The sequence below is a fragment of the Gopherus evgoodei genome, chromosome 2, assembly GCF_007399415.2.
Source record: "Gopherus evgoodei ecotype Sinaloan lineage chromosome 2, rGopEvg1_v1.p, whole genome shotgun sequence".
In the NCBI taxonomy this organism is placed as follows: domain Eukaryota; kingdom Metazoa; phylum Chordata; order Testudines; family Testudinidae; genus Gopherus; species Gopherus evgoodei.
In genome coordinates, this window is record NC_044323.1 from 61,027,218 (window position 1) to 61,044,692 (window position 17,475).

A 17,475-nucleotide genomic window follows, 5' to 3' on the forward strand; every position below is an offset into this window, starting at 1 on the left:
TTCCTCACTCCTAAAAGCTGCAGCCTTTGGTAGCTTTCTTCCTATCTCACATTGTCATACGAGTGCTTAACAAAAAACATTAATTAACCGGTGTTATACACCCACGAGGTAGGTTCATTTTACTGCAATTCCTGAATCTATTATCTCCATTTTACAATCAGAAAACTTAACCTGCAAATTACTCATCTGTAGTTACACTAGAAATCTGAGGCAGAACCAGGTACGGAATCCAGATCTCTCAAATCCCAGTCCGATGTTAACCACTAACCCACCCTTCCTCTTTATCAAAATATCTTCTACTTTAGCATAGGAAGTTTTTTTTGTTTCTTGGCCCCCGGAGTGCAACCAATCCGGTAGCTACCCCCTCATGACCCACTTGGGGGGAGAGCAGGGGAGGTGTCACATCCCAGCATTATTGAGAAACTAATTTAATGGAAGAAGCATTGACTGCAAACTTGAAACTGCTGATTTGGTGTCTATTTTTCTTCATTTTGACAGAGCACTGTTTAGAAAAACTTGAGATACAGTATCTTTAATCAAGGTGGCCTCACAGCCACAGATGTTTCAATATAATTTCCTATTTAGGAAGAATTAACACACATCTTTTTAAAAAAGACACTGCTTTTCTATGGTGTTCTGTACCCTTTGTGCAAAAATCAATTTAGATTCTTGGTTTCCATTCTTCCTCCTCAACTGACCGTATCAGGATGGAGAACGATCAGAACCCAGCAGCAGGTGCGTACAAATGTTTTGCATTGATTAGTAACCCACTGACCTATAAAGGCGCACAGTGATAGTCGAAGTAAGCTGTCAAAATCTTGTTCCTTAAAACAATGACGACAGACAAAAGCTCAAGACTATGTGAGAGAAAACAATGGTATTTCTCATGATTCTGACAGATAAGAGACTGCTCAGGGAAGAGAGAAGTAACTTTTTAAAGGCAGATGTTTAAAAAGTTTCATAACATTAAAAATATCTATGCCCCTTTAAAGATTTTATTTCCATTTTGTAATAGATGTACTGAGGCAAACACTAGTGGGTAGTTATGGTTGTGTTAATGGATGTATACTGATTGCACTTCACAGCTGTCAAGCCCAATAATGTTTGCTCAAACAGTATATTTGTATATAAAATTGCAGTGTTTTATAAACACTAAAACATTACTTCTCATGAATTTGACCAATGTACTATTTAGACAGCGATTTTCAGCACTGAGATTCACAAAATAAAGAATTTAAATGTATAAAAATATGTGAAGCTTTTTACAAATATGTAATAAAAATGAACTACAATCAAGAGCAATAAACATGAATTTACCTCTTTAGAATCATCTATTCTCTCAAAATAAACAAAAGCGAATCCTCTTGATCGTCCAGTACGCTGATCATAAACCACATTGACGCCACTCAAAGGTCCATAACGGGAAAAGACTTCACGCAAGTCTCGCTCAGTGGTATACAAACTGAGGCCAAACACTCCAAGGCATGTGTTAGGATCTGGATTAGCCTGTTAAAACAAAAAAGTTCAAAATATATTCCATTAAAATGTTATTACTATCATATCAGCCTACTATTTGTTTTACTAGTTATTCAAAGCTTAGCACTTCAACCTTAATGAACTAAAAGATATTTTCAAAAATCAAACTTAATTTTTTGATAAAATCTATTACAGCAAATTAAATATTAGCAAGTGATGCTGAGTTCACAGTACTGGAAAATGAAGCCTTTTGTTCCCCTACAGAACAACTATAACGTAGACAGCTGCTCCGGAAGCTTTCCGATACTGCCCCTTACTAATATGCTACTGGCCTGATTTGGAAGGACAGACATTAGTGGTCAGAGTAGCACTACTCTCCATTCAGATTCCATCCTTGACCTCTCTGCAGAGACTGGAATATCATTTAACACACTATTCATGAATATTTAGCATGGGGGTGCATGAATTCCTAATTTATCTTTGCTAGATATGGACATCTCAACCATTAGTATACCTGTAATCTTCTCCAAAGATTGTGACTATTTCTGTCATTCCCCCCTAACAATAGTTTTATGTCTGTAAATAAAAGGCTCAATTTAGGTTCGTAAGGTGCACCTCTGTCCTATTCCTCTAAACAGACCAAGATCACAAGCTCATTTTATCTAGATGGTATAAATGTGAACTATTTTAAAGGGACCTTGGCACTCCAAAACCAGTAGGACCACAGTTCTGCAGCAAGATGCCAGGATTCTTACATGGTAGACTGGAAATTCTTTGGCACTTTCATTTCAATTGAATGTTACTACTTTTACTTAACATATTTTTAAAAAATGTAACATTAACCCACACACAATTAGTACAGTACTTTTTATTACATTTATTTTATGTTGTCTCCACGTTTTCATTTTTTGATATGCTGGATATTTTAGTTTTAATACAATGCATTGTAGAAACTTTTGAAACTTTTGGCACATTCGGAACTGTCAGAAGCACTTTAGGACTGTGGGATTAATTGCAGTAGCTGAATGTTTCAGCTACAATTATTAGCAGTGAAAGTTAATAAGGTTGAAATTTATTTAATCATTTTAGATAGAACAATGAAGTGAATTGGGCAGTTCACACCTTTCAGAACTATGGTTTCAGATTTTCTAGCCACAAAAAGTGCACTGGTTTACATGTTCCTGATCCATGGAGCTGTGACGAAAATAATATTTTTTTAATTTTTAATTTTGGAGCATAATTCCACAGCCATGGAATAATTCACTGACATTTTCAGTGACCACTAACTTGACGCAAGTCATTGACTTACATAAAAAAGTGTAATTTCATTCCTTAATTCCCTAAGGGATCTCATATCTCTACAATTGGCATGAACCTCTTATTCATGTCAGTTATTCTAAAAGAAACACTCCTTGTGACAATGTGTGGGCCCTGTGCAATTTGAAATGAGGTTTCCATCCTGTTTAAGGCAATAAAAGCCACTTTAAATTTAAAAATCAAACATCTGTATGATAATTTTGTTCTTGTCATTGTTAGAATTTAAAATTAACTAAAATTTTAGTGAGAACATTCTTTTGTACCTTCAGTTGGTTTACTTTATTCAATAATGTCAAATGCACAGTTTGAATTATTTCTGTTTGTGTAAATCTTATTCAATAAAAGTGAAAGTTTAAAAAGAAAAATGTGATTGTACGTGCTATAAAAATTGACAGGGGATTCCTGGAAAGATATGAGTTCCAGAACTACTACTTTAATTGACCAGATCACAAACTCATGGTGTTTCTTTAAGCTTTTCTCATGATTAAAACATTTTCTACCTGTTTTACACTTGTTTATAATTTACAAAGCTTAAAGTTTTGTGTCTGAGTGTAAGCTCATTTACAATATTATACAGAAGTGTTTATAATTCATGTGAGAACTGATACAGACACAGATTTAAAAGCCAGAATGAACCATCATAATAATCTTACCTGACCTCCTGAACATTGCAAACTACAGAATCTAACTCACTCCTGAGTTAGTGAAGTCCTCAGACATTCATTTAAAGACTTCAAGTTACAGGAAATCAAAACATTTACTCTAAGTTCAAATCAGCAAATGATCCATGCCCCATGCTGCAGATGAAGGCTAAAAATCCTGTCACGCTCACATGGGGGAAAATTCCTTCCTGACCCCAAATATGGCAACTGATTAGGCCCTGAGGATGTCTACAAGGCCCAACAGCCAGATCTACCTGGGAAAGAATTCTCTGTAGTAACACAGAACCCTCCCCAGCTAACGTCCCATCTCAGACGGCTGGGGATAACTGGTACTAGCAATAGCGGAAGGGCCACTGCAAGCTACCGTTATACCATCCCCTCTGTCAACTTATTAAGCCGAGTCTTGAAATAAGTTAGGTTTTTTGCCCCTCACTATTCCCCTTGGAAGGCTGTTCCAGAACTTCACTCCTTTGATGGTTAAAAACCTGTGTCTAATTTCAGACCTAAGCCTATTTATGGCCATTTTATATCCATTTGTTCCTGTGACAACAATGGCCCTTAAAGGCCTCCTCTCCTTCCCTGGTGTTTATCCCTGATATATTTACAGAGAGCAATCATAGCTCCCCTCAGCCTTCATTTTGTAAGGCTGAACAAGCCAAGCTCCATAGGTCTCATCTAGCAAGGCAGTTTCTCCACTTCTCTCATCATACTAGTAGCCCTTCTTGCACCTGCTTCCAGTTTGAATTCATCTTAAACATTGGAGTCCAAAACTGCACATTGTAACCAGATGGTCTCGCCAGTACCCTTGCACAACGGTAATTCCATAGCTCTACTGGAAATATTTCATCTGATGCAGTCTAGCACTAGCCTTTTTCATGGCCGCATCACACTGATCACAGGATGATTGAGCTGCCAATCAATATACCCAAGTCTGTCTTCTCCTCAGTTGCTTCCAATGGTAAATTCTCAGTTTACAGCAAAAATTATTGTAATTAGTCTCTGAAGTGCATGATCGTGCACTTTGCAATATTAAATTTAATTCCATTTCCATTACTTCAGTTTTCAAGGTCAACCAAATCTTTTTGTATGTCCTTCTCAGTATTGACAATATGTCCCCACTGCGTCATTCAGTTTTTATTAGCACTCACTTTTTGTATCAAGGTCATTAACAAAAATGTTAAATACACTAGGTCCCAAAACCAATCCCTGAGGAACTCCACTATAACCTCCCTTCAACCTGCCAGTTCACCTTTCAACATGTCCTGTTGTAGTTTCCTCTTTATTTAACCAGTTCCTTACCTATCTTTTGATTCTCATATTAATCCCCATTTTCTTCAATTTAACTAATAATTTCCCACATAGAACTGTATCAAATGTTTTACTAAAATCCAGGTAGATTAGATTATTACATGCCGTTATGTAATGGCAGACAGCTTAAACGGGATAAGTTTTTAAAGTGCTATAATAAAATGGGTGTACTGAAGTGCCTTGCATTAAATGAAGATACTGATATAATAAGCATCACAGAAACTTGATGAAATAAGGATAATCCATGGGACACAGTAATACCAGGGTACAAAATATACTGGAAGGCCAGAACAGGTCGTGCCAGTGGGGGAATGGCACTGTGTGTGAAAGAAAGCATAGAATGAAATGAAATAAAAATCTTAAATGAACCAAACAGTACCACAGAATCTCTACGGATAGTAATTCCATGCTCAAATAATAGAAGTATAGCAGCAGGGATATATTACCAACCACCTGACCAGGATGGCGATAGTGACTATGAAATTCTCAGAGAGATTAAGAGGCTATTAAAATAAAAAACTCAACAACAACAGGGGATTTCAACTATCTCCATATTGACTAGGTACATGTCACCTCAGGACAGGATGCAGAGATAAAAGTTTCTTGACACCTTAAATCAGGGGTGGGCAAACTTTTTGGCCTGAGGGCCACATCTGAGTATGGAAATTGTATGATGGGCCATGAGTGCTCTCAAAATTGGGGGTTGGGATGTGGGAGGGGGTGAGGGCTCTGGGGTGGAGCCAGAAATGAGGAGTTCAGGGTGCAGGAGGGGATTCTGAGCTGGGGCAGAGGGTTGGGGTGAGGTCACTGGCTGGGGGGTGCAGGAGGATTTTCTGGGCTGGGACCAAGGGGTTCGGAGGGCAGGACGGGGATCAGGGCTGGGGCAGGGGCATAGGCTCTGGGCAGCACTTACCTCAAGCAGCTTCTGGAAGCAGCGGCATGACCCCCTCCAGCTCCTAAGCAGAGGTGAGACCAGGCGTCTCTGCACACTGCCCCGTCTGCAGCTGCCAATGGCTGCAGTTACTGGCCAATGGGACCTGTGGGAGCAGCACTTGGGGTTGGGGCAGTATGTGGAGCCCCCTTGCTGCCCGTTTGCATAGGAGCTGGAAGTGGGACATACTGCTGCTTCTGGGAGCCACACAGAGGCATAGCAAACGTGGAGGGCAAGCCACAAACTCCACTTCCCAGCAGCAGCTTGACGGCCTGATTAAAACATCTGAAGGGCTGTAGTTTGCCAATCCCTGCCTTAAATGACTGGAACCCACCAGAGGAGAAGCAATTCTTGATTTAGTCTTAAGTAGAGCACAGGATTAGGTCCAAGTCCAAGAAGTGAATATAGCTGGACAGCTTGGTAATAGTGACCATAATATAATTAAATTTAACATCCATGGGGCAGGGAAAACACCATAAGCAGCCCAACACTGTAGTATTTAATTTCAGAAAGGGAGAGTAAACAAAAATGAAGTTAACAGAAATGAAAAGGTACACCACCAAAAGCAATATCCCTGCAAGCTGCATGCAAACTTTTTAAAGATACCATAACAGAGACTCAACTTAAATGTATACCCCAAACTAAAAAACCTTGTAATAGAACCAAAAAAGCCACTATAGCTAAAAGATAAAGTAAAAAGCAGTGGGAGGCAACAAGGCATCCTTTAAAAAGAAGTTAAATCCTAGTGAGGAAAATGGAAAGGAACAAACTCTAGCAAATGAAATGCAAAGATATAATTAGGAAGGCCAAAAAAGAATCTGAAGAACAGCTAGACAAAGACTCAAAAAGTAATAGCAAAAAAAATATTAAGTACATCAGAAGCAGGAAGCCTGCTAAACAACCAGAGGGGCCACTGAACGATCAAATGATAAAGGAGCACTCTAGGAGGCAAAGGCCATTGTGGAGAAACTAAATGAATTCTTTCCATCAGTCTTCACGGCTGAGGATGTGAGGGAGATTCCCAAACATGAACCATTCTTTTTAGGTGACAAATATGAGGAACTGTCCCAGATTGACCTGTCATCAGGAGGTGGTTTTGGAACAAACTGATAAACTAAACAATAAGTTAGCAGGACCAGATGGTATTAACTCAAGAATTCTGAAAGAAGTCAAATGTGAAATTGCAGGACTACTAACTGCCGTCTGTAACTGGTTAAAAGATAGAAAACAAAAGGTAGGAATAAATGGTCAGTTTTCAGAATGAAGAGAGGTAAATAGTGGTGTCAGCCGGAGTCGATATTGGGCCCAGTCCTATTTAACATATTAATAAATGATCTGGGAAAAAGGGTAAACAGTGAGGTGGCAAAATCTGCAGATTATACAAAACTACTCAAGATAGTTAAGTCCGAGGCAGACTATGAAGAGCTACAAAAGGATCTCTTAAAACTGGGTGACTGGGCAACAAAATGGCAAATGAAATTCAATGTTGATAAATGCAAAGTAATGCACATTGGAAAACAATCCCAACTATACATATAAAATGTATCACTAACTCAAGAAAGAGATCTTGGGAGTCATTGTGGAAAGTTCTCTGAAAACATCCACTCAATGTGCAGCGGCAGTCAAAAAAGCAAACAGAATGTTGGGAATCATTAAGAAAGGGATAGATGATAGAAAATATATTGCCTCTATACAATTCTTTGTATGCCCACATCTTTAATATTGCATGCAGGTGTGGTCGCCTAGTCTTAAAAAAAAAAAAAAAAAAGTTATACTGGAATGGGAAAAGATTCAGAAAAGGGCAATAAAAATGATTAGGGGTATGGAACAGCTGCCATATGAGGAGAGATTAGGAAGACTGGGACTTCTCATTCTTGGAAACAAGACGATTATGGAGTAATATGATAGAGGTCTATAAAATCATGACTGGTATGGAGAAAGTAAATAAGGAAGCGTTATTACTCCTCATAACACACGAACTAGGGCTCACCACATGAAAACAACAGGCAGCAGGTTTAAAACAAACAAACGAAGTATTTCTTCACACAACGCACAGTCAACCTGTGGAACTCTTTGCCAGATGATGGTGTGAAGAACAAGACTAACAGGGTTCAAAAAAGAACTAGATAAGTTCATGGAGGACAGGTCCATCAATGGCTATTAGCCAGGATGGGCTACAAGTGATGGATAACTTGATGATTACCTATACTGTTCATTCCCTCTGGGACACCTGGCATTGGCCACTGTCAGAAGACAGGATACTGGGATAGATGGATCTTTGGTCTGACCCAGTATGGCCGTTCATTATGTTCTATCTTCTCAAAGAAAGATCAGGTCTGGCCTCACCTACCATTTGTAAAACTATGTTGCTTTTTATTCCAATTACCATTTACCTCTATGTCTTTAATTACTCTGTCAAAATTATGTTTGAAGACCTTGCATACATTTGAAGTCAAACAGGTCTGTAGTTTCCTCAAGTTACTCTGGCCCTCCCCCTTTCTTAAATATAGGCACTACTGTCCTATAATTCTCCAGTCACATGGTATGACAGCCGAGCATTATGGATTCATTTAAAATCCTTGCTACTGACTAGCAATTTCAAGAGCCAGTTCCTGTAATATTCTTGGATGGAGATGTAGCCTGGCCCCTCGAGTGTGATCTCATTAAGTTGGTTTTGAGTTTGGCCTCCCTCTACGATGTGGTAGTTTCTACTTCCATATCACTCATTCCCCATCAGCAAACCGTACCCCCGCCCCCAAGCACCATCATTACCCTTATTAAAAAACTGAGGCAAGGAATTTGTTTAGATTTTGGCCATACTTATTATTTTAACCTCCACCCTGTCGTCAGTGTTTAGCAGTTCCACTTCCCTCATTTTCTTTTTGTTTATATGGCTAAAGAACCTTTACTATTATTTAATTACCTTTGTACGGCCCAGCTCTGCTTGACTTTTGGCACGTCTCACTTTATCACTATGGTTTCCTGACCTACATTGTTGGATCAAGGAGAAATTGTTCATTCTCTCAAATAGACAATAAATGCAAAACAAGTCTATTCAAAGTATTTAATGGGAGATTATATGAAGAAATATTTAGACCTATTCGTAAAGTTAAACAGAAGAAAAAATGCGTCAAAAATGCACGTCATGTACTATTACAGGAGTAACTGGTGGTAATCTCTATATTTAGGTTTCTTTACGCTTTCCCTTATATCAGATTCTTGTAACTTTTTCCAGAAGCTCTAACACCTACACTGTTCACAGCAGGCTTTTGCAATTTGGCAACTAGAATGCCCTTGGCAGAGAAGTGCCTTTAATCCCATGAAATTCCTTTCAGATTTAGCAGAGTTAAAAACAGTTAAAATAATTTCCCTTCTTTCATTAACATTCCTCAGGAAAAGTCTGTCTGCATGCCAAAATATTAACAGAACACATTCTAATCACCAGGCTGCCACAGCATACGATGTATTAGGAACACCTGGGCCCTACCAGAGCGACTCCAGTAATGGATTTACAGAAGGAGCTAGACCAGGCCCCCTAATTCTCCAATCACATCACATGGGTAGAGCCTTGCAAATCTGCAGATATCCGCAAACCATGTTTGTGGATTGGACACAGATACAAATATTGGACTCTGAGGCCATGATCTAGGTCGATCTCCATCAGCCTGCCCTTGCGGCCATCATATGGGGGAAGAGCTCCCTCAGCTCAGGGGGCAATGGGAAGGCAGTGGAGACAATCAAGCCAGGATCCCCCACCTACACCACTGACTCTGCACATGGCACCTGCAGCCCATTCCTGCTTTGGGATAACTGTCTCCTCCTGCTGCCGGTTAATATAGTCAGTTCTCAAGTAGTAGAAATTTTGCTGCACTGCTGAGGGTTGAGGTCTCAAACTTTGATTATCCATGATGGTGATTGTTACAGCCTGCTTCATATTTTTCCCTTTAACAAACCTAGGGAAGTGCAATACAAAAAACTGCTTCAAAAGAAAATTTAGATTACGAAACCAAGAATGCAGAAGTTAAGAATGTCCAGATTTATAGTTGCCTGTGCAATCTTAATTCTGCCACTTTGTGCAAATGCATTTGACAATCTTTAATCAAATCTTCCCCCACATCCCAAGACACCTACCTCATTTAGTCCACAGACTGTATGCACAAGGGGGAAAAAATTTAGGTTGCATGGGCAACTGTGAATCTGATACTCCCCAACTTTCAAGTTCTTTGCTTTGTAATCTAAATAACTAAGTGTAGATTTTTAAATGTAATTTCATTGGGTGTTTGTTAAAATACTTTTAAACTTTAACCTTTTTAAATGCATTTTGTATGCATTCTACACATATATATACTAAAGTGTGAGTGCCTAAAAAATTACCACTATAGTAAAACACATACACGTTGTATACATGTTCTAGGCTGGATTTATACCTAAAATATTGTATTGTGCAAACTAATAAATGAAACGGGCATACTGCCATATGCAAATGCTTTCCTCACTTGCACCTTTTAAAATATTTAAGGTAGCGAGGGGTCAATAGCCACTTTGATATGGAGAAATGTACTGTCTTATTTTGGACTGAAGTTAGCTACCATGGTTACATAAACTAATGTATTTCCCAAGTTGAGCAATTTAGACTGCTTATTGCTAACTCCAACAATAATGTAAAGAACACCTAATCAGGTAAACTGAAGGCAAATGAAATCAAGATCATCAATTTGGAACATCCTAATCATTTCTACCAAACTGGTAGTGATCAGAATCAGAGCCTCTGAACTTAGTTTCTTCAGGACACAATGGATCAGAGAGAAAAAAGTGCATCTTATATGAACTTCCTAAAGGATCAGGAGTTGTCCAACCCTCTTTTTCTTTGTAGTAAGTGGATAGCGAGGCAGCATTGGTATTCTTAGTCACAAATAGATTTGGAGGAAAAGCTCATTTCAGCTTTCATTCCCCCGGCAGTAAAGACTTAAATCATCCATTTTAATTGGATTGAGCCTGCTGGCTTGGTAAATCATCTTGCGCAATACCAAATGGCATATTGCCCAGCCCATCAGTATCATAGGTTCTTGTTCTTGGTGTCAGTCTTGTGGGACGGATTCTGTCTTGAAGGAGAGTCAAGATCCTATGGGCAAGCTTGCCACAGAATAGATCAGGCATATGCCGGTCACTGTAGCACTCCATGGTTCAGTTGTATCTTGCTTCTGCTGCCAGAGCTATGGAAGTGCTGAAGTTAAGAGTACTTGAGTCACTAAAGTAACTGTCAACAGGAGCGGAGAGACAGAGGATATTGATAGCAGGGGCTCTGCTGTGGGCTAAAAGCCTATACAAGAGATAGAGCTACTTGCAACAACATACGGAACAGCACCTCAGATTTCAACTGACAGGTTCCTTCCAGAAACTAAAGTCAGACAGGCACTGATGACTCTTGATCATGATCAAAGTGACACATCAAAATGTATGATAAAAAAATAAACCTTATCCAATTCACATTTACGTCAATGCTTGATATTCCCCAGACATTTTTGAGTACTTTGCCTTTTTGTTATTTCCTTTGATTCAGAATGGCTTCACTACTTTATTCAATGTTTCGGTCTAGTTTTGCCATGCTCAATCTGGGTAATTTGAACAAGGATGCCAACTCCTCCTTTGCATCAATTACACTGTTTAAGCATTTTTTCTCCTGAAGTTCAGCCTATGTTTTACCTGGCTCCATTTCATTCCTTAATTTCCAGTTATTTCTCCCCGTATTATTAAGCAATTTCGTCTTTATTATTGACACCCTTAATTATTTGTGTTTGTTACAGCATGCCTTTAGTAGTTTTTATTAAAGCTTAAAACATATTTCTTCTAGCTTTTCTTCATGGGTAAGCCCCTCTATACCTACTGTTACCTGTACCGCCCTTCTGTAAATCTCCTATTTGCACATAGTATCCCAAAGACAGCTCAACCATTGCTATTACCTTTCTAATATGTGACACAGAGAGCTAGGTATAACAATAACTATGCCACTGTATAATAAGTTACAATCCAAAATACAGGAGGGATTCATTTAATATTGCCTCCCATCACCATATTATGTGAGAAACCTTTCACATAAAACCAACAGGAACGGTGAAATCCCTACTGGTTTTGATGACATCTCTGGCACTTGTCCATGTATAGAAAAAATTCTACTTGGGCATTTTGTTTTCAATTTTTTAGATTTTATAAATTACCTTTTGGAAACTCTAGGAGTTTTATCTGGGTTGAAGGAGGATGGGGGGGAAAATCAGTGTTGAGTGTCTCTCTCATGGTGGAAAGACCTTTCTGAAGAGGAATGATTTGCAGCATCTTTCCTAAAGTAGTAGCAGAATTTACTCTTGCCTCTCCCCTTCCATCCTCATTTAAGATGACGACTAGCATGTTTCCTAAATTTCATTATTAATTCCAGCCAATTTTTCTAAGTGATATAAACACATTCTCAATATTTTGTGTATACAACTCCATTTGGCATTGTCATCTGCAAATTTAATTCTTCAATAGCTCATTCACAAAATATGCTAAAATCAATTCCTACACTGACATTTCAAGAAGTCCTATTAAACAGTTAATTCAGACAGGATGTTCAAGTCAAACAAGATGCAGAATTACTCGTTACATCCTGACATTTTTTAATCCTTTTAATTTTGTATTTGCCCAATAGAGTGAAATTTCATTAGATAAAAATTAATCCGAGGCATAGTCAAGTATGTCAGAGAAGTCTAGATCTCTTATCTTAGAAATAATGTCTAAGGGTTTAAGCAGAGAACCAGGAGTCAGATCCTATCCTACCAATGTAATTCTAATCTTAGGTAAATAATTTTATTCCCTCTATTATTCCCCCTTGCACATCTTTAAAAATAGGGGGTTGGTTTGTTTGTAAAGTGAGATACTTAGATATTGCCTTTCATAAGTATACATAATAAACTAATGTTTACACTGTAGCCAAATAAAAGTGTAGTTTATTCAAAAAAATTAAAACAATGTTTATTCTCAAAAATCCATGACACTTTTATTCATCAAAACACTAACAGATTTGTTCCCACTAACATGCTATCATGTTGCAGATGGGACTTTGGGGCAAGCTAGATTCTTTACCTCCTCTGGCTGGAACCATTACATAGGCAGATTCCTGCATTATGTTTCCACATCCCATCCAGACAAAGCACTTAGCAGAACTGATTAACTCCATATGCACTAAGATGTGAGCACACAAAGCACCTCCTTCACCAAGAAGGCACAAGAAATGCATCCTAATCATAGCCATTCTTTAGTTAGGTATGAATAGTCAATCCAGGAATCTCTTACTCCTTCAGTCAGTCTTAGAGGCAGACATCTCCTGGAGTTCCTCTTGCCTTATTCATCCACATCAATGAAGAAAACATAGTCAACTCATAAGCATTTAAAAAAAACCTAGCTTCTTTTATGACAGAAATGTCCACAGGGAGCTATACTTTACATCATTTATTTATTAAAATACTCAGCCTTGATTATACCACATACTCTGCTGCCAGTGTGCCTTCTTCGGTTAGACATTGGAGAATGACTGCGGCTCCTTCGGCGACGATATTCGGGTGTGTACGATCTGCTTCGAGATCGTCTCCTATGGGAATGAGAATGAGAATGGGACCTGGAGCGAGTGTAACGTTCTGTGAGAATGTCTTCTCGATCTGGACCTTCAATGAAGAAAAAAGTTTTCAGGTGTATATACATATGTGAAATACATGCAACAAATTAATTTAAAAGATTACTTGTCCCTAAAGGAAAGTTCACAAATTCACTATCACCACACACACAAATTACATTTAAAATATTGTTTAAATTCTACTTCTTAATATAACTATAGATTGACAATTGCAGATTTGTAGTAGTTTAAAATTGCATTGAGACTGATCAGTAATGTGATTCAAACTCACACGGCAAGTACACTTTTCACATGTGAACTAGCATATAGTTTAAATTAAAAGAGATTTTTAAGCTTACACACAGCATGTTAATATAAAATGACATCTATAACATGCAGTGATATGGAAGCCCAATATAGTATTTTTAAGAAACAGTCTTACATCAGCAGGGGAGATGGATAGATCTAGCAGGGCTTTTCTGTCTAACTTCTATGACTGAGTAAGCCTAGCTCAACAGTAATACAAAATTAAGGCCAGAAAGGATCATGCTAGTTTCAGGTAGGTAGGTTGTTCTTCACATCATTCACACATGTCCAGCTGTTCTCAGTAAGATGGTACAAAACTGTTACAAATTATGTTGTTTCACACACAAGTATCATAGTCACCGGTAGGTACAACCCGCATTGCCTAACTGTCCCAGAAAAACATACTGCCACAGCCAAAGAATGTCTGACAATTTGCACGGTTCAATTCATGGTCTTTTGGCATTCATATCATTCATGCTCCTTATGAAACCTATGCTCTAACACCTCACAACTACCTGTAAGTCAGAGGACCTGCAAAGTTTTGGCAAACCACAGAAATTATTGTCTGACAGTAATTATGAAGAAACCAGTGTGGTATGATTTGAAGTATTTGATCTCATTCTCTACTCCAGTCTCTGGTGTAGAAACTCTGAAGTAGAGGGGAAGAGGAAAGATAGTGGAGCACCCACAAGGACAATCATCTTGAAGCATCTCAGTTACTGCACAGGGCGAGTAACCTCCTCCTCTTCTTCAAGGAGTGTCCCTTTGGATGCTCCACTTTAGGTGACTGTAGAGCAGGGCCTGTTGATGGAAGGAAGGGGCTTTGGAGTTGCAGCCGTAGAATGGATGCTCCACTTTAGGTGACTGTAGAGCAGGGCCTGTTGATGGAAGGAAGGGGCTTTGGAGTTGCAGCCGTAGAACGTCTGATGAGTGCAGCTCTGTGACATAGTGCTGGGTGAATGTATGGACTGATGCCCAGGTTGTTAGCTCTGCAATGTCCATAACAGGCACACTGTTGAGGAGGGCTACTGATGTGAAGAATGCTCTGTCGGAGTGTGTATGGGTCCCCGGGGGCCGGGGGCGTAGCTATTGATGGCAAAAGTCAATGCAGTTGGAGATCCATTTCCACAGCCTTGTTTGGATATGGCATCACCTGTAGATCCTTCCGTGATGGAAAGAAATAACTTTGGTAACTTCCCGGAAAAACATTGTCCTTTCAATGTAAAAAGCTAGTGCCTTTCAGACACCCAGGATATAAAGTGTTTGTTCCCATGAGGTTTTGGGAAGAATGATGGGAGATGGATGGGTTCATTCAAATGTAATGATGAAACTATTTTAGGTAGGAATTTGGGATGTGGTCATAGGGTAACTTTTCAAAAATTGTGTGCATGGGGAATGTGCCATAAGGGCCCTCAGCTCTTCTACTTGTCAGGCAGATCTGATAGCAACAAGGATGCCACTTTCATTGAAAGATGGGAGAAGTGAACATGTCACTAATGGTTCAAAAGGGGCCCCCATAAGGCATTGCAGCACCCGATTGAGGTCTCACGATGGAATAGTTGCTCGTATTACAGATTAAAGATTAGAAACACCACTGAGGAAGCATTGTAGTGGTAGGGTGGGCGAACATCAAGAACGTGTCTACTCTGTGAAGGAACGCCGTGATTGCTGTGAGATGTACTCTGATCGAGCTCAATGAGACACCAGTTTTCCTTGAGATCTAATATGTAATCCAATGCCACTGGTAAAGGACACGTAGTTACCATTGTTTGCCTATTCTGGCATCATGTATAGAATCTTTTCCATTTGTGAAGGTAGGTATATTGTGTAGTCAGGGCTGGTCTTTAGGAAAATGGCACCCTGTGCCAACTTATATTTTGTGTCCCCCCCCCCCCCCCGGGGCATGATGCTTCCCCCACTGCCCTAGGTATGAGATGGTTTACCTCCCAACATAGTAGGTGTTCATGAGAAGGATCCCTAACGAGGGACAGAGAGTGTGGGTAGGGAGGATGGAGGCAAATTGGATAGAATAGCCAGTCTCGATGATTTCCTGTACCCATTTTCCTGACATGATGTTTCTCCACGCTGGGTGGAATGAGTCAGACGGTCTCTAAATGGATGGATTGTGTTGGATGCCTCCAGCAATAGAAAATGTTGGCGGTATCTCTAGTCCTGGACCAAATCCTTGAAACCACTGTTTAGAAGGAGGTTGTTGGGTTGTAAGGGGTTGAGAAGTGAGTGGTCTCTCTGGGTCATATTGCCTCTGAGGTTGGATGTAGGGTGCAGATCTTGTTCTTTATGCCAAATAATACTTCTAGTTTTTTCTTTTGAGAAGGTACATAAATGCTCAACGATCTGAGTCACACTGGAATCTTTTAACGTGTGAAGGGACTCATCAATCTTGGCTGCCAACAGCTTTGGGTCCTCGAACTGGAGATCCTCGAAGGCAGACTGTACCTCTGGGAAAAACAGAGAAGTGGAGGCAGGAAACTTGTCACATGACTATGGCTGTGGTGATGGAATGTGTTGCCCTGTTCAGAGAGGCTTGTCAGACTGTTCAAGCGAGAAGGTGGCCTTCCGACAAGGTTGCTTTGAATTGCTGTTTTTTTGTCCTCAGAGAGATGATCCATACATTCAGACATTTTTCAATAATTTGTCTAATTGTATTTGGCCATCAGTGCCTCATAATTGGCAATCCTGAACTGTAGGGTCACTGACAAGTAGGCCTTATGCCCAAAGATTCTAATCACTTCCAATCCCTATCATACGGGGTGGTTCTAGAGTAGGGTGATCAGATAGCAAGTGTGAAAAATTGGAAAAGGAGTGGGGGAGAAGGGAATAGGAGCCTATATAAGAAAAAGCACCCAAACATCAGGACTACCTCTATAAAACTGGGACATCTGGTCACCCTATTCTAGTGATGTTGCCTGCCCTGCTCATTCACAGGCCTCTACCACCGGAGAGTTTGATGTGGGATGGGAAAACAAAAAATTCCGTTCCCTGGAAGGGGACATAGTATTTTTTTCCACTCTATTACAGCAGGTAGAATTGTTGCCAGGGTCTGCAGGATCGTCTTGGCCGTGTCCATAAGAGCCTCGTTTATGGTAGGGCAATCTCAGAAGAGGCTGAAGTCTGAAGGATGTCCAACAACTTATGTTGGGACTCTGCAGCTTGTTCCAATGGAATTTCTAATAAATCTGTGATTCTCTTAAATAGTTCTCAGAACTGTTTAAAGTCACCTCCCCATTGTGGGTTGTGGAAGCATGATAGCTTCATCCAGAGAGGAGGATAAAAACTGGTACCTGGAGTGACTCTCGATGTGAAGTCTCCTCCAGTTCCTCAACTGCCGCTTCCGGAGGTTCAGAGAGTCAGGTACAAAGGGATGATGAGGAATGCCTCACCCTCTGTGTGTGTGAACTGGGAGGCTGACAGTGTTGGCAGTACACTGCCTGTGAGTCCCAATAAGACCATTGTGGTGGGAATGGTAATGGTGGCAGCATTCATGGGTGTCTGTACCATCCCTGAGTTTCAAGTATGAGTTGGTACTCCTGTTGTAGTGGACCTGATCTGGTGGGGGTAGGCAAGGAGTGGTGGGAGGAGATGTCCCCTTCATCATCATTAGCCTCATTGCTGGATAAAAGAGGAGCTGATCTGGCTAGTGTGGTAAGTTGGCACTGTACCAAGCATACTGGAGTACGGTCAGTACTCAGGAGTGGAGATTCTGGTGCTGACGAGACTAAAAGGTCCTTATGCCAGAGGAATTGCTGCGGTACAGAGAGGCATTGATACCAAAGAGGTATTGTCGGCGGTACCAGCACCTTTACCCACAGTTG

The 17,475-nt window shown here is 39.9% G+C and overlaps 1 protein-coding gene across 1 annotated transcript in view; it reads right to left on the bottom strand.

Moving 5' to 3' along the window:
* The window catches only part of TRA2A (transformer 2 alpha homolog), a 45,266-nt gene that overhangs the window by 14,049 nt on the left and 13,742 nt on the right, over window positions 1–17,475 (bottom strand). The window contains 3 exon segments of the mRNA XM_030550774.1: window positions 1,318–1,506; window positions 13,216–13,359; window positions 13,361–13,388. Coding sequence (XP_030406634.1) covers window positions 1,318–1,506; window positions 13,216–13,359; window positions 13,361–13,388 — 361 coding nt within the window.